This window comes from Miniopterus schreibersii (genome assembly GCF_964146895.1).
Source record: "Miniopterus schreibersii genome assembly, chromosome: 3".
Taxonomy (NCBI): domain Eukaryota; kingdom Metazoa; phylum Chordata; class Mammalia; order Chiroptera; family Miniopteridae; genus Miniopterus; species Miniopterus schreibersii.
The window spans coordinates 85,168,315-85,186,913 of NC_138103.1; the positions used below are offsets into that span (position 1 = coordinate 85,168,315).

The 18,599-nt window shown below is 44.8% G+C and overlaps 1 protein-coding gene across 1 annotated transcript in view; it reads right to left on the reverse strand.

Moving 5' to 3' along the window:
* Positions 1-18,150, reverse strand: part of ANKH (ANKH inorganic pyrophosphate transport regulator) — a 113,324-nt gene extending 95,174 nt beyond the window's left edge. Inside the window, exon 1 of the mRNA XM_081131954.1 lies at positions 17,576-18,150. Within this exon, the coding sequence (XP_080988080.1) occupies positions 17,576-17,671 (96 nt within the window). The 5' untranslated portion in view covers positions 17,672-18,150. The remainder of the gene's footprint in view (positions 1-17,575) is intronic.
* Positions 18,151-18,599: the final 449 nt, after the last annotated feature.

An 18,599-nucleotide genomic window follows, 5' to 3' on the forward strand; every position in this document is an offset into this window, starting at 1 on the left:
CCATTGTAATTACGTATTAATACAGCACCTTAAAAGCTTTTTTGTTTGGCCACAGCCCACTCTGATGATCAAAAGTGCAAAGTGCAGAATGCTCTTTCCTAGGAGATAATAGCTGATATAGTAACAACTCTTCTCACTCATGCTGCTCTGCATCCAGTCTACTCAGTCTAATTCTAGCCATGGCTGTGCAGGATGATTCCTTCCTGGGATGAATATAGATGCGTGTCAGTCAGATAAGACTGCCACCCCTTAAGAGACTGCTTCAGTGCTCACTGGGATGTGCAGCCCTGAAGGGAAGTTGGTCTTCTCGGTGGACTCTCAGGGATGAGGGATGGGAGTGCTGGGGTGGGGGGTCCCCAGCATCCCTTCCACCTGCCCTCCCATCTCTTCCTCCTCACCAGGGAGCAACTTGATGGTGCTCAAAGCACCCTGACTTTTCTCCCCTCAGGTGAAATCATCATCATGCAAAAGGCATGGTTTTGCATGTTTTCTTTCACCAAGAAAGGATTTCTCACCCAAACTCAAGAACAATTGTTTTTCAGGGTAGTCAGTCTCACTGGTATCCACACGATGACCAGTTGACAAGCCCGAGTGTCAAGTCCAGTCCACTAATAATTCCCTCCCTGACAGGGTTCCAGACTCAGCGTTTAGGAGGAGCTGTGTTCCTCTCTGGGTGGTGAAGGGAGGCTGTTCTGGTTGCAGGTTAACACACCATCTTCCTGCCGCACAGCCTGAGCTATGTGCATGCACAGGGGGTGTGCACAGGCAGAATCTAATAAACTCAGTTTGTTGCCCCTTCATTTAGAGGGACAGATGTGCTTCAGCTGATGGGGACATCTGCACTAATCTTGAACAAACTGCATTTGTTATGTTGCTTCTATATTCAGGCATTTAGTCACTTCATCCATCTATTTCATTCCAGCACCCTCTGAAGTCCCTCCTCTGCACTGAGTGCTGTGGGAAAGGGACCAGCAGGCAGGCACAGGAGGAGTCACACACCAGCCCTGCCCTCAGGGGTTCCTGGTCAGATGGGAGACAGATGTGTAACTCTGGGGACAGATGGACTGTGGAGATAGGAGGAGGCACCGGATGGATGGCAGCAGCCCTGGCGCCTCCCAGAAGGGTGAATGACTGACTCTAGGCCTCTTCTGCAGTTGGCTGCCATGAAAAGGCAAGAAACTCACCACCATAGACACCCAGGTTACCTAATCTGAAATTAATGAGTGCTGGGAAGGAAAAATAAATCTTTAAAAAAGACACCTGACTTATGAAAAGGTGCTGAAAAGCAAAGAAAACTGTAATGTCTGCCAGGAGGTTCAGCCAATTAAAGCCCAGAGAGGCCTCACTGAGTATTTTTTTCACCAGATGATTAGATTTTAAGAAAGTAATACTTGGTGGAGGGCGAGGTAGGTTAAGGGGTTCAAATATATGGTAACAGAAGGAAATGAGATTTCAAGTGGTGAAAACGCAATAGAGTACACAGAGGTTGAATCAAAATCTTGTATACCTGAAAATTATATGTTATTAATCAGTGTTACCCCAATAAATTTAATTTTTTTTTAAAAGTAATACTTGGCAGCATAGGTAAGGAGAAGGAACTTTAGGCACTTATGTTAGTTCTGAGGAAGGCAGGGAGGGGCTGGGTGAAACAAGGCCGAGTGGTTTGCTAAGGCAGAGCCATATGTCATGAATGTTTAAGGAATTAGAGATCTGTGTATATAAGGTCAGAACTCAGGAGCCTGGGGCAGAACCTACAGGTGATATTGAACCCTGCCAGGCCTGTGCTGTGACCCCACCTCAATGCTGAAAGGAGCACCCATCCTCCTCACTGTGGCAAAGCAGGCCCTGAAATAGGGGAAGGAAGGAGGCTCGGGACACAGAAGGACCCAGAGAAGGAGCAGCTGTCCACAGGCTGCGGTCCTTTGGCTCAAGCACGGATCACAGGCTCTCAGCAGCTCTGAGCCTCATCGGCTCTCTGCTCTCCGGGTCCTTTTCCTATAACTCCAAGATTGGACTCCATGCTCCTCTGCGTCTGAGAGTACCCCTGCATCCCTGCTAAGAAGCACCATCCAGGGAGCTAAAGGAAAATGGAGCTCTTGGAGGAGGAGGGGAATGGGCAGCTGGGGCCAGTGGGCTCTTGCGTCCTCTACAGATAAGGCTGGTGGTGACCTCACCCTCCTCCCAGGCAGGGCCCGTGGATTGTGGAACCACTATTACATGCAACGAGCATATACTGTACAATCTAAGGTGCTCTACAAATGAGGAGCACGCACCAGGCCAGGGAAAGGGCAATGTTCCTCTTGTTGCATCCTAAATAAGGCCGCTACTTCTGCTCAAGTAAGAAGATAAAATCAGAGGTAAGCATTTGTTTTCCATTCTCTCAATCTAAGGCTGTATTACACTGGTTGATTCTAAAACAAAGAAGGGGTACATGTAAGCGTATGTCAGTGTCTGAATGTAATATATATAATTAGAGGTATTTCTTTTATGATATGGATGTGGTCTAACTACAGAAAATGCTGATCTTCCTGGTAGCTATGGGTCTGTCTCTTAGTATTAAACGCTGCTTTTTTGGTACTATTTTTCCAGATGTCCATGGAATGGAGACATGGATCAGCCTAAGTCTATAGATACAGGTAGGAGTTTTTAAATTTCACTCTCACTAGAAAACATAGCAATAATAACATGTAAAAATAGAACTTGAATGTCACTTAAGAACTAATTAGGGAAAAGGAAACACGATATGGAAGTGGCAGGGCCCTTGGAAACTAACCGGGTGTGCAAGACATGACTGTGTAACAATAAATGACAGGGCAGGGAACATGAATTTTAAAGTCCAGGTAGCTACTTGTCTTGACGAGTAGAACAAGTATTTCTCTCTGAAGAAATAGGTTATTTCCCATGTGAACCATTGAGCACTGCCTTCCTTCCACGCTGTACAGCGGACAGCTCACCACCAGCATCCTTCAGACTGCTGCAGGTCACCAGCAACAGCTTCCAACACAAAGGGCTGACGACACACACCTTCTTCAACCCCGATCACCATCCCCAGCCGACCCCGGGGTCCTGGGTCCGAGGCGCCAGCCGGAAGCAGGAGTCCTGCAACAGCCTGCAGGGGCACCCCACCTCTGGTTCCTCTGTCCTTTGGTCTCCCCCAGCCCCACCTGTTAATTCCACCCTGGGGGACCTCTTCCCCATCCATCCTTCCCTCCTCCAAGTCTTGTCGAGTTATCCCCTGGGTGTGTGTGTGTGTGTGTGGCACTCCCACTTATGAGTTTTCAAATTAGCATAATCGCAGCCTATGAGTCACATGCTTCCAGAAGAGGCTCTGATTTTAAATTAACCTCCTCCCCTCCCAACTGCCACCACCTTCCTTTCATTCTTATTAAACCAACTGCTCTTAAAGTTAACGAAAACAAATGATATATTTCAATATTACTGCTTTCCCCAGTTACTATTCTAACAGTGTGGCTTTGAACTCCTCCTCCTTGCAGATATGGAATATTTTAATGATGTTAGGGCTATATAACTTTGGTGGAGTGGCCTAGAAACCTAACCACGACCACGATTTGTAATATTATTTCTATAGGAAAATGTATTCTAAATACATTTTATGAATTACAACCAGACTGTAAAATGTAGACAGTACTAAAAAAACAAAACACAAAACAAACATCATAAAGCCAAGGTTAGCCTGCTCCCTACTGCTTACACAGTGAACACTTAATGTACAGACAGAGCAACCAAAGAAGCCCATCAGAGTCAACTCCAGACGGCATCTCTGCTGTCACCAGGCACCTGGTCCTATTCTAATATCAGCCTTAGCGGAGCACGTGATACAGAGATAAATTAGGACTTCCCTCCAAGTCCTAATGGTGTATTCCAATGCCAAGCACTCAAAAATATTTTTGAATTATCCATTATCATTCTTTCATTAACGCAACCAGCTGAGAACTGACTATATTATAATAAAGCAGTTTTACATTATGAAAGAAAAAAATGAATATTCATAGAATTTGCATTTAGGTAAAAATGCAAAAATTTCCCTTTTACAGAGAACTAATGAAGTTGCCCAAGGAAGGGTGGAAGGGAGGGAGGGGGAGAGGGGGAGAGGGGGAGAGAAAGAGAGAAAGAGAGAGAGAGAGAGAGAGAGGAGGCTACACAGATACTAAGTATTTACTGCAGCTCCCACCATTTTGCACAATTTGTTTTCTCTCTCAAGCAAGCAACTTAAAACGTTTCACTAAAAGAAACAACACGCCTGAAATGGAAGCTGTTTTCTTCACTCTAAACCAGCTCTTTCAAACTTTGGTGGTGTCTGTCGCCTGGCCCGGCGCGGCTCGGCGGCTCAGCGGTTGAGCGTCGACCTAGGATCCAGGAGATGGAAGTTGGATTCCAGGTCAGGGCACATGCCCGGGTTGTGGGCTCAATGCCGCCAGCGGCGTGCAGGAGGCAGCCGATCAATGACTCTCATCACTGGTGTTTCAACTCTCTCTCCCTCTCCCTTCCTCTCTCGGAAATCAATGAAGATATGTTTTAAATAAATAAATAAATGAAGTTTGGTGGTGTCATCCCTCCCAACCCCTCCCACGTCCTCACGTGAGGGCAAAATCCATTTGATCCTAGCTTTTCTCTTTCTCCCTCCCTTCCTGCCCCCAAGCCTAATATCTAGAATCTAGGTCGCCTCCATCTCTCTGGTAGTCACCACAAGGGCCTTCCAATTGATTTCCCTGCCTCTGGTCTCACCTCCCTCTAATTCATTAGCCACACTGAAACCAAAATTATCTTTCAAATATGTGAATCAGGCCACACCCCTTCTAAGAAACCTTCAGAGTTCCCAGGGCTCCCAGGATCCAGGCCGAGCTCCTTGCCCTGACCGACTGGGCCCTCCCTGGTCTGGGTCCTGCTTGCCCTCTCTTCCTGCCCTCCCGCTCCCTCCTGGTCTTGTTCCGTTCCAATCAAACTAAGCACCTGCCTTTCCTCACCTGAAACTCTCTTGCCTTCCAGGACAGGGACACACTATCCTCTTTAGGTCTGAGTTCTCAGCTTGAACAGAAAGCTTCCCTGACCCTTAGGATGATGGGTTAAAGGCTCCTACTGTAACAGGAACCTTAAACCCTCTGTTGAGATAAATCCTCTGCATACCCTCTTCTTTCTCTACCTCAGACCTGATCACACTACACTCTTTGGTAAGCACCTGCCCAGCTGCTTGCCCTTCCAGATAAATCTCTGTGCAGGCCGGGACTGCATCAGCCCTTTCTTCTTCTGTCTTATATGAGTACCCAGGACGTAGTAGGTGTCCAAGAAACATTTGCTGAATTAACTCATTCATGAACACACTCTTTCTTGCCCTCTGTGTTCCATAGTCCTCATTATTTGATAGTGAAAACACTCCATGTCAGTATATTAGCGCTTGGAAGTGAGGAGTAACTTCCATCTCATTAAGCAGCCACTCCACGTTGTTTCACACAGCTTGGTGTGTTACTGCCATGCTTGTCAACAAAACGGAGAAACGCTTGGTCCCACTGGTAAGTCTAGATTAGAGAAGGGGTCAGTGGTATATGTAGCCACCCTCCTCTAAACCGGTGTCAAACAACAGCCTATAATGAAAAGAAAATTAAATTTAACTCATCATTTCAAAAAGCATGTTACCTAAATCCAAGTAATTCAATGAAAAAAAACAACACTATTGAACAAACCCAGCCTTAAATGTCTTTTCCACAAAGTGTAAAAATGACAACAAACACAAAAAACAGCAGCAACAATGTTGCTGACACACATGCTATGAAATCCAAGTGTCCCCAGCACCTTCCTTCAGCATGCTTCAGCTTGTCCCCAACCCAACTGGTTTTAATTTAAGAAATACCCTTAATGCAAGCCACTGAATCAGTACAAAGCAAGAAAAGTCAGCTAGTCAAGAATGTGTGAAAATAAACAGTCGCAGCAGCAGCACGCCAGGCTCAGAGTCTTAAGCAATACGGCCTCACAGATGCATAGGGCTTCACACTTTTCAAAGCACTTCTGTGTCCAGTCTCTAGTCTCACCTCCAAAAGAAGGTAAGCCCTTTATCCCCATTTGAGAGTTGGGAAAGCAGAATCCCACAGAGGTCAAGTTCTTTGCTCAAGGTCATAGGGCCAGTGGGTGCAGGGATGGAGGTCAAATCCAGGGGTCGTGATTGTCAAGCATGGGTGTTCTCTCACTCATGCTATGGTCAGCTCACACCACTGCTGGGAACGACAGAGGAGGAGCCATGGAACCCAGGTCACCTCTGAATGAGCAGGAACCACTTCCCCTGTCCCTCTGCTCCTGCCCCTTTCCTCTAAGGTGGCCTGTAAATAGCAAGGAGATCGGGTTAAATGGAGAAACCCCAGTCAGGGTGGTAGGAAAGACAGAACATTTCCTCTTCCATTTCCTTAAATGTCACTAGCTCCACATGTCCCGAGAACACAGCCAGCACCAAATCTCCTATGAGACTCTAAGCATGAGCCATCAGTAGGAGGAGCCAGGCTGCTGCGGAGAGGCTGAACAACCTGGCACAGCTATTCAATTCATTTTTAAAGCCAGGAAGGTGACACCCCACAGTGCATGCCACTTGCCTAGAGCAGGCCCCAGCACTTACGAAGGTCAGGAAAGTTTTTCTCCTCCCCCACGTGTTCACTGGGAAGTTGTGGGAAGGAAACTTCTTGAGCATCATTGAACTCATCTCACACACACACACACACACACACACACACACACACACACACACACACACACAGCATTTTCTCTGCCTTGAAACCTGACCCCACTCATAGTATGTATTTGATCCAAAACATGCTGAAACATATTGAAAAGAATTAAAGTCCTAAACTGTATTTTAAAAGTATTACATCATAAAAAACTGAATTGATCTCTCAGCATTAAAAAACAAACTGCTTTTAGTAAAAGAAAACATTTTAAGGAGTTTAGCACCATGTGGCTCTGAGAGAACTAGAATGCAGATTCCCGGAGGCAGGTGTCACTGGACAGTTACCAAGCATCAAAGGAGGGAATGGGAATGCCCACTGTGGGCCAGGGACATGCGCCTGCAGGAAAACTGGAGTAGCTTTCTACAGAAGCACGGTGCCACACAGCAGAGGCCCTGAAACGGTGCACTAATCCAAAGACCGCTCAGCTGTGCACAGGGATTTCTGTACAGGAATGTTTCAGAGCATTATTTATACCAGAATGAAGCAAACCACTGAAAGTCTAACCACAGGGGATCAGTTAAGTAAATTAAGGTAAAGTCATGTGAGAGAAAGCTAGGAAGCCATTAATCATCACATTTTAGACGAATACTTAAAATCAAGGAAAACTGCCTATGATATCAGACTGAAGAAGGCTATAATTTTGTTACAAATATATGCATAGGAAACAGATGAGAAGACGCACTAAAACAAGATACAGACTTATCTTTAGGTGGTGGGCTTACACAGAATTCTTAGTCTCTTCTAAATACTTTGGCTTATTTCCCTTCTTTTTACAATGAAAACAAATTATATTTATAACTAGAATAAAATTAATAAATGTTTTGTTTGTTTGTTTGTATAGAGAGATCCTCTTCCAAAGCCAAAGGCTTTCCCAGTAGCTTAAGAGTTAATTAAATTTTTAAAAATTTTGATAAAATATACATAAATAAAATTTATCATTTAACCATTTTTAATATAGTTCAGTGGAATTAAATACATTCGCATTATCCTGCAACCATCACCGCCACCCTTCTCTAGAACTTTGTCATCCCAAATTGAAACCATGTACCCATTAAACAATAACTCCCCATTTTTTCTTCCCCCTAAACCCTAGTAACTACTATTCCACTTTCTGTCCCTATGAATTTGACTATTCTAGGTACCTCGTATAAGTGGAGCATGTAATAGTTGTCCTTTTGTGTCTGGCTTATTTCACTTAGCATAATGTCTTCAAGGTTCATCTATACTTAGTACACATAATTTCAGTCCTTTTTAGGGCTGAATAAATTGTTTATTGTGTATATATGTATATATATATATATATATATATATATATATATCACATTTTGTTTTATGATGTTAGCTTTCTATGAAGACTTTAATTTTTAGGCATATCTGAACTTCAAAACGATTAGTAGTTTATATAATTGATGGATGGATGTCAATGGACGAATTCAAAGCACCAAACAGCACAAATTAAGGAAAAAAGTTATTTTACACAAAGTCAAACTCTCCACCTGCCTTAAATCCACTAAAATTCACAATATTGAGCCATATTTTGCAGCAGGAAAGAATGTTAGTGCTACACAAAGCAATAACAATGAGTGGCCCCAAACTCCGTTATCTGGGACTAAATGTATGTGTCATTTTGCATGAGCAATTATAAAGGCTCACCACTCAGAATAGTGGCTGCGTCTGGCGGAGGGCACCAGGGAACCTTCTGGCCTGATGGAAATGTTCTGTAACTTAATTGGGGTGTGGGCTATATACAGGTAGGCATTTGTCATTTGTCAAAACCTGTGGACCTGTACACATAAGATCTACATATTGCACTGTATGTAAATTCTACTTTGATTTTTAAAGAGGAAAGGAAAACAGGTGCACCAGCCTCCTCCCCTGAAAGAAGGCAGGGTAAGCCTAAAGGAAATTAGAGTAAATAAGAGTGTTAAAAAACCAAAAGTGGTTCTGCAGTTTAGTTATAGATGCTCACTGCCCCTGTCTCCTTTAGGGTCTACTGTCCCAGAACTAAGTCCAAGTTCCTTTCTCCTGGTGGTGGAAACACTGGTTTGTCTGGGGAAGTCTGGTAATCGCACGGTGGACTAACTGCACAGTGCCAGGAACCTACCCAAGTTTGGGACACATCCCAACAGGTGCGAGGTCAGGTGGCGAAACACCTAAAGGTGTGTGGCTCTGTGTGGGAGTAGAAAGCAGGTACACCCTGACTGCACGTCAGGCTCCAGGTGAAGAAATGCTGCAAAGGGAGGGGTAAAGCCATAACCGTCCCAAAGGAAAAACAAGGTCACAGAGAGGGCAAAGGAACCAGGTCTGAATGTGGAGTCTGGAGCCGAGAAGAGACACTGGACTCAGGCTGCATGCAAGGTGTCCTTCTGTTGCCCGACTGCTTCGGCATTGGACTTGGCCAGAACCCTGGAGAGGTGAAAGTTACCTCTTTCTTATTTATGTAGTTATTTGTTGCTCTCCTCTGCGTAGTTTGGCTTTCTAAACCGTCAAGTTTAGGCCACACATCGTGGGAGGCCTCAGTGTCCTAGCCATGGTGAATTTCCTGCCAGACCATTTAAAGCACTGTGACCATCAGACAATCTTTTTCCTTTGTAATCTGCTATTTTAGATTCTCCGCACTACTACATCCCTTTATTAAAATGCATGGCCCAGTAGCCAACACATCTCAGATTGTTATGGAGCAGCATTCAAGAGCATACGAACTTCTTATTGGTCTAAAAAGCAGCTTTAAAAGCAAAACAGCCACACCTATGCCAATTAGAAAATGGCAAACTAGAAAATGACAGGGACTCAAATGCTTCCCTAGACTTAATGTTATATTTTAAAAAAAATACCGAGCAGAGATTCTGACATGGATTTACTATCATTAAATGAAGACAATAACTGGAGTGACCAGTTCTCATGGCGTAAATACCGATACAGGACTACTGAACCTGAAAGCTGCCTGACGCATACTAGTCCTCCTAGGGTCTCTCACAAAATAGCTACCCTGACTTCTCACATGCCAGGAAAATCACATCCACACAGCCACCTTCTGCCCCTTCTTCTTTTTTCTTTTTTTTAAACAAGTTTTTATTGATTTCAGAGAGAGGAAGGAAGAGGGAAAGACAGAAACATCAATGATGAGTCATTCATCGGCTGCCTCCTGCACGCCCCCGACTGGGGATCGAGTCCGCAACCTGGGCATGTGCCCTGACCGGGAATTGAACCGCGATCTCCTGGTTCACAGGTCGATGCTCAACCACTGAGGCACGCTGGCCGGGCATCTGCCCCTTCTGGCTCATCCTGCTAGAAAAAGTGTCATTAACCTACTGGCAGACATTCTGCTTTTCAGCCACCTAACTTCCACTAACTGCCCCGTGGAGCCTCAGCCTCACCTTTCCAGTCATCTTTGAAAGTTCTCACCCAGGGATTCCCACTTTGGCTTTTAACTTCCTCCCAGCCTTGAGTCAGGGTCCCCACTGCCAGCGTCGGCTCCACCCAGGTGGGGTGACGGCTTACAGGCAAACTGCAGACACTGAGGAGGCACGGGAAGAGCGCTGGGGAATGGGGGCTTGGAGGTGCCTGGGGCTGCCTCTCACCTCCTTAAGCTCTAGAAAGAGCCACACACACAGCCCCTCCTCCAGGCCTGAGGCTGGGGTCAGAGATGTTGGCCTGTGTTAATAAGAGGACTGCTAATCCATACCAACAGCCCCATCTTTCTACAGAGGCAATCCTCTAACAGGGCCAAAGGTGTCCAAGTCATCGAAAGCCTTGCCAACCTAGTCACATCAAAATCTAAAATCTAAAAAAATCTAAAATCAGCTAGGACCTGTGAGCTAACAAACCAAAATGTACTCCTCCAACTAAAAATGGAAGTTGTCCATCTGTTCCTAGGGACCCCATGACATTTCCTGAAGCAGATGTACGGGCTGTTTTTCTGATAAATCTTTATCTAGGGGAATAAATATCCTCTTGGCCCTGATAAATAATCAAACTAACCCCTTCCCAGGATGGACTCTGAAAACACTTTCAGTCCGAAGAAGCAACCATACAGGCAGAGCCAGAAAGTTGTGATGTATAGGTCTTCTACTTGACAGAGGTAACTAGTGTCTTTGTCGCTTTAAGCTCATTTATTCTCAGCACTGTGAGTGGTTATTTGGTTGTTGGAACAGGAGCTGAATGATTTCAAAACCATGGGAACAGCAAAAACAAACAAGAACAAATTCTGGGTTTGTACAGCTTAATGGGAAGCTGTTAATTTACCTACCTTGTAACTACCTTCACCTTCTCAGATGGGTGCTATCCACTTTGAGGACAAGATCATTTAGAGAGAAGGAAGCAGGGGCTACAACCTCCAGGTGAGAACTACGTCTAAAGAGCTTGCCATGACTACACTCTTGCTGCTCTGCTGTAATTACCTCGTCATATGTTATCATAAATGCACTGTGCAATTAGACACTTTGCTCTGTGATGCTGACTGCAAAGGTGCTTCACGCATCTTTTCTTAACCAGGATCCAAGCAATTTGAGGGCAGGGGCTGTGCCAAATAAGTCAACGCTTCCCTTGTGCTAAGGTCTCATCGCTGCCCGTTAACTCTAGAATCTCTCTAGAACAGAAACAAAATCAGTGTAGGGCAGGAAAGCAAGAGTAACAAAGCATATATGCTTTTCCCCAAAGGAAGCCTCCAAAATTATTCACTATTTATTTTTCATGGAATGTTAATGAATTTTAGTTTCCCAGAGCAGATCCAAAGCAGAAAATGAAAAAGCAAGTAATCCACATGTATTAGCTATTTTTATTACTTATTATTTTTGTTTTATTGGTTGGTGCCAAACTCTTTGTTAAGTATTTTGAAGATACCTGCCAGGGGATATCCATGATTGCCCAGCACAATGGACATTCAGGAGCCAAGAAAAAGTGTTACGTTACATTTTGTATATTATGTTTATTCAGCAAGGCAGAGAAATGCGCAATATAGACTTCCAGCAGCATCATACTAAAAAAAGAAAAAAACAATAATTTGCATTTAAAGGATAAGCTTCAGTTATCACGTAGGTAGCTCATGCCCACATAACACTGCATAAAACGGTTTTCTGTATTTCTAATTCATCTCCACAGCAACTAATAGTCACAGATGTTAAAAAAATACCAGATTGATTTTTTTAAATGCAGATATCATCCGAGTCACTTTGGTATGTTATACCCGCAGTTTAAAGTTTATTTATTTCAACGCACGTGGTCTCCAGCCCCCCATCCCAACATACCCTGCCCTACTGCCTCAAATAGACAAGCAAAAGTGAAACAGCATGGAGACCAAATTATTTACCACTAATATAAAACTGAACTTGTTGCATCTACAGATTATGACAGTAGCATAAATGATAGTATACAGTACGCTTTAAAAATGGCCTTTGAAGAATTTGACGTATTACTTGAAAGAGATTTAGATATTGTCTTGATGTGTGATGTATTTGAATATCTGTGAAGGACATGCTTGGAAAGAAGTATTCTGACAAAGTAGTAGTTAGGCTGGTCATCGAACCACCTCAATAAATAAATGTGCAAACAAACCAACCACAGGATTATACCTTCGTGGCTCTAGGAATAAACTGCTTTCCTAAGTACATCGAGAGAAAGAGCCTTTAAATGTAGAAGTACATCTGAAGGGAACTGGGAAACATGGTAGAGAAGTCAGTATCAATTGGACTAAGGAGGTCACTGTGTCCTTGACTAAATATGGACTGCCAGAAAGGAGTGACCTCATTTTCTATGTATGAATGAGAAGCTGAAATAGGCAGCAAGTTATGCCAGGCAGAAAGCCCAAGGTAGTCACAGAAAACATATTATCTACTTATTATAAAAAGATGCTTTATATTGCAAACAAACAAACACCCCCCCCCTCCACCCCCCGCAAACCTCAGCGTTTTAACAATAGGGGTATATACAGCAAAGGAAATTACAGCATGCTCATATAATCAAATACGCTACTTAAAATCATACTTAAACACTTTTAAATGATATAGGAAAATGCCTTTCTGTTCTGTGAGATCCTCAATTACAGTGAAATAAAATTTTTTAAAAATGGGAGGAGATACCAAACTGACAGAGGAGGTTTTTGTTTCTTCAGAGTGGAATTATAGGTAATTTTCCTCTGTTTTTTTTTTTTTAATACTTAACCAAACTTTAAACAGCATATATTACTTTTATAATTAGAAAAAAAATTATTTTGAAATTTATTCCATTAGTATAGAATAGATTGGAAGGGAAAATGTCTCCCCCCCTTACAGTTACTTAAAAACTTTGGATTTACATTTCTGTCTTCAAGTACTTTGGAATATAAAACATACCACACTTTTATTATTACTTAGGGCAAGCTCTGTCTCTTCCATGACTTAGTGAGCTTGGATGAAGAGTCCTTTCCCAAGAGTGGCCAGTGCCATGTACCACATTCACTCTTTTTAATCCCTGTGGGAGAGCTTTTGTGGGGGCTGAGAGTGTTTCTCTATTTGGTAGACAGGAATAACATTTACTAAGTTATTTTTCCTGGGCTTCTCTCCCCTCCCCCCCATTTTGTAATATTAATAATTCAAGACCCTCTTTCTTTTACTGTGGAAGCCTAACAGTAGATTTTCTAAATTAGAAAGGTCTTTCCTAAGTTAGAAAGGGGGGCTAGGAACACATTTTAACATTCCTATTCTACATCTTACTCCTGTCATGGAAATAGTCCATATGCAAAACTCTTTATTCACAGATAAACATCTGGGGTCACTGAATTGCCATATTGGATCCAACCAAATTCAGGGAGTGATACAGGAGACAATTTGAAATACCTAAAGATATCATTTGAGTGTGAAAGAGCTGATTACCTGGCACTAGGCAGAACACATAGCTCTCAGGTTGAACAATTTCAACTTTCTTTTACCTTTCAAAACTATAGCAAAGTCATCCTTAACATTTTAAGTGTCGTTTGGCACCTTAAAAAAGTTGACTGCTTTATTTTACATAATTTGGTGGATCTGGCTTTTAAGGTATTCAGGGACTTTGTACCAAGTTTAGCTTTAAGCAGAAATAAAAGGACTTTGAACATGGTAAGACCAAATGGACATCTGCAGATACTTTTGAAGAAATACATTGTTCAAAATATATCTTAGCACCCTCCTTCTAGCCTTAGCAATCTGTATTGCTCCAATGACAAAGACTAATTGATTTCTAAATAATTTTATTGTGAAGTATCAGTTTCTTCCTATCTTTTTTCTTCTCCTTGACCAAAAGGCTATGTCAACCTTGTCAAAATAAGATATAGTGTTGATTTAATTAATTACCTGGAATAATTTGTCTCTTCTTACATGAACTTTTTGTTTACGATCTATCTTTCCTGGGAAACTTTGTTATGATTGCCCTAAAAATTGAGTGTTTAAAATTCAAAATATGATAGCTAAGATTAAATTTAAACCTAGGCTGAGAATCTTAAAAGAACTCCTGGGCAGAGAGTTCTCAACACATGAACGTGACTAGAAGAGGCAGAAAGCAGCATGGCTAAGGGCCAGGCAGATATGGGCATGACCTAGGCTCTGCCCTGTACTGCCTGTGTGATCTTGGACAAGTAACTTAACATGCCTAGGCCTCTCATTCTTTCTTCATATATAACATGTATTGAGATGTTTTAAGCACATACGAAGTGCTCAAAGAATGGAAGTAATTAATACTTTTGATTATCAATCTGTAAAAATAGACACAAAATAATAATTCTAGATACACTGCAATTATCACAAAATATTCTATGCACCTAAAGGGTTCTACAAATGTTATTTTAGGTTTTGCAATAATGGATATATTCTCACTTTTCTATGGTGCTTATGCTTAATATTATAAGGCAGGCCATTCTATTCCATAACTTTTTTTTTTTCCAGTGTAGAATTCAACCCTTCCTCCTCCCCCGAAATGACTGCCACCATCAAAACTGAAAAATATAATAGGTTTTGCTCTTGTTAGAGTAAATAGTCCATAATATTTGGGTTCCTCCCTGACTGAGCTATGACATTACAGGAAAATCTATATACAACAGATAATGTTCACAGAGAATATCATGAGGCTCTGGATGAACTGTCACGGGCTTCCGCATAGCCCCTCCCCCACATGCACTAATAGCTGAGATAATTATGTGTAATTCCTATACCCAATCACATATGTGCTGCTTATTCAAATTTCAGTGGAATCTTTGATATAGTTGGATTTCCATTTTAAAAGTTCTGTCTACATTTTCTACAGAAACCACAAACTGAGATATTTATAATCATTTAAAAAAAAACCAAAACCTCATCTAAGAAACATTTAAAATGATTTTAGTATCCTTTTGTTCTGGACAAATCAGAGACTTAAAAGCTAATGAGATGTTTTATTTTTTAATTTTGCATTTCTTGATTCTCTCAAAAGCATGAGAACCAGGAGTTGTTTTGACCTTTATACTTCCATGTCACCTCCCTACTTTGGGATTAGGCAATTGCTGAAATATGAAATCATTGTTCATTCAGGGCAGGTGTCATACACCTGCTCACCCTCAAAGGAGATAGAGATCTGTATGTGTCCATCTGTCTAGAACTTAATAAAAATTCATGTCAAGAGCTGCATATTTTCAAAGTCTAACATAGACCTACTTTTGCAAATAGATTCATTTCTCTTCATCTTTATTGTGCTTTGAAGAAGCTGGGGTAAAATGCTCTTGTATTCATTACCCACATACGGCCAGGTCATGCCTTAGTTCACTCTGTAATTCTTTCCCTTGTTTAATATTAAGAAAATGTAAGTTCCACTCTTCTCACCCCGTACATTTTGCAAAACAATGACCATTTGATACGAGAAGGCAAAGCAAGGCTTTGGGAACCTATGACTTTCTTCCTCCCATCTCTCCACCCCTAACTCTGATAAAATATCTCCACTTTCAGGCAGCCTTTAACGTTGTAAATAGGCCGTTATTTAAAGGATAAGGGCCTCAGACAACACTTGTTGATAAAACTTGCTTCTGTACAAAAAGATAACTGTTCTAGTACTTTGTTTATGTCAGCCATGATTATGAGGTTAGCAATGTTGTAAAGATGAGTTTGGCTTAGTAGACCCACTAAGATAAACCATCTGTATAGCTGTCTCTTATGTCTAGCCACCCTTTGTACCTCAGGAGATCCTTTCCCTTACACTAAAATCAAATCCTTAGTTATCTTAGCCTTGTATTAAATCAAGGCAAATGTGAGACAATACAGTGATATGCTTCAGGTCATTTAATTATGACAAAGAATACGCTTGTTTCCTCCAGTTGTCGCTATATATAATTCTCACACACACACATGCCCACACACACTACAGTTCAGGGAGAAGTGATCAGGTGGGTATCCTGGGCTGACAAGCTTTGGAGCAGCTCCAAGAAAATAAACCTAAAAATAATAAAAGGTTCAGGTGAACATACAACACTTGACTCACCTTAAATGTGCAATGTAGTGAATTCAGGTCTAAAAATCTTTCCACGGATTATAGGAAATGTCCCCAAAGTCACGAGTCAATTATGAAAGAAGGTAAGGTGGGCAGGAAGGAGGTGGAGAGCAGGGAAGCCCTTGGGGAGGGGTAGTGGCAGGGCCCAGTGGCAAAATAAAAGATATAATAATCAATTGAAAATAGCTGGCTTCTAAACAAAAGTCTCTAGAGACTGTACTATATTGTGGACACTTATCTGCTATAAAATTCGAAGTAGAGGTAGCTTACAGTGTAGCTTACAATGTCACTAAGATCAGGGAGCTTACAGAGTTACCATCAATCGGAAGTTCTGAGCAAAGAGAGACAAATCCAAGCAGATATTCAGTATCAAAACAACCCTATTTTGAAAAATGGTTCGTTGTTTTTTTTTTTTTATAACTAAAAGTTCATCAAAACAGATGCATTTTAAAAACAGAAACATCCTTTGAAGTCTCCTGACTTAAAGAAAAAGGACATAAGTAAGGTGCTGCAGCGCCAGGAGTGTTGCTCTTGCGCACCCTGGCCAGTCCCGACCCTCGCGCATCTAGGGGCCTGCTCTGCCCCCGCCCCTTCCTGGCCTGAGGACACCGCCGCAGCCCGCGGGAGGCCCTTCGGAACACGGTCCCCCGGGGAGGTGCGGGGCACCCACGCCTCGCTGCCGGGGAGTCTGCGGCGCCAGTTTTGCAATGACGCCACATGGAGACAAACGGAGAGAAACATGAAAAAGAAACAGGGCCGAGAAGGCAACACACAAAAATGTGCTCCTCTTTTGAGGGGTCCAAGAGGAATAAAACAAACCCAAATCCCAAACTAGAGATGGTCAACCGTCTCTTATCAGGACACGCCGGGGACACCCCGAATCCGTACCTAGGCTGAAAACAGATGATAAGAACCTGGGAAATCAACCGGGACACATTCTAATACAAAGTCTCCCCATCGCCACCGTCACCACCACCACCAACCCGGGGTAAATAAAAAGCCAGCACGTGAACTACTAGAAACTGCATTCTACTCACAGACCCGCGGTTTACATAACCACAAATTACATAATACTCCTGCTGTGCACGAAAACCCTTCTATAGGTGAGGCGCCAAATCCTCCGGTCTTTTCACATTTCCCAGGGAGAGAACTGGGCAACTCTGCTGAATAATCGGGGGGAGAGGGGAAGTGGAGTCCTGGGAAAGTCATCCTCGACAGGCTGCAAAGCCAACCAAATGCTCCAGGATGGAAAGGAACTCGGAGCAGGTGACTCCCTCCTGCCCCCATCCCACGGCGCTGGAGTGTCCAAGGCCGAGGCGGGGCGCGCGGGGCGCGGGGCGCGGGGCGCGCGGCCGGAGCCGGGCGGGGGGCGCGGCGGGGCTTACCTGCTCCCCGAAGTCGATGGCTATGTTGGTGATGCCCAGGGGCACCAGGAACCGGATCAGGGGCCAGTAGTGCGTGAGCGCCGGGAATTTCACCATAGTCCCCACCGTGGGCTGACCCCACGCACATCTGCCGCCGCGGAGGGACTCTGCCGGGGGGCGCGGGGCGAGCGGGCCGGGCGGGGGCGCGGGCGCGGGCGCGGGCGGGCGAAGGCCGGCGCCGGCGGGGCCTCGGGGCGGCGGCGGCGCTGGCGGCTCCTCGTCGCGGCTGCGGCGCCCTCTCCAAGCGCGGCGGCTCTAGCAGGAGATCCGCAAGCTCAAGTCCATCCCTGCTGCCCTCCCACACAACAAAGATCTGCCGGGAAAAAAAAGAGGAGGGACGGCGGCGGCGGCGGCAGCAGCAGAGGGCTCGGCTGACAGCGGCTCCATTATAAGCGCTCTGGGCCCGGAAATAAATAAATAACCGCGCGCACGAGGCGCTGCCGCCGCCGCCGCCGTGCGGAGGAAATCGGGGCGGGCGCGGAGGTGCGGACACCGCCGGCCGCCCGAGGGCGGGAGGGTGGCGGGCGGGGAGGAGGCCGCGCCGGGAGGGCGGGCGGCTCCCTCCTTCCCGCCGCCCCCGCCTGCGCTCGGCGCGGCCGCGGGGGGCGCTGCGCGCTCACAGGCCGCGGGGCCGCCGCCTCCTGGGCCTCGCGCCAGCGCCGCCGCCTCCGCCGCGTCCCCGCGAGCGCGGGGTGGGACTCGCAGCGGTCCCCGGCCGGCCCGGGGCGCTGTCGCGCGGCCCGGAGCTGGAGGGCGCGGCGGGGGCTCGAGGCGATCGGGAAGCCCGGGGGCGGCGGGGCTCTGCATCCCGCGCGGGGCTGGGGTCCCCGCTCTGGCTTGGGGGGTGTGGGAGACTGGCGGGGGGGCAGGCGACAGGAGCGCGGTCACGAGGAGCCATCGGGCCGTTCGGGGGCCCACAGGGGGCGGGTTTGGGCAGCGGGGACGTGCGGAGGAGGCTGCTGAGGGCCTGGGCCGTGGTCCTTTC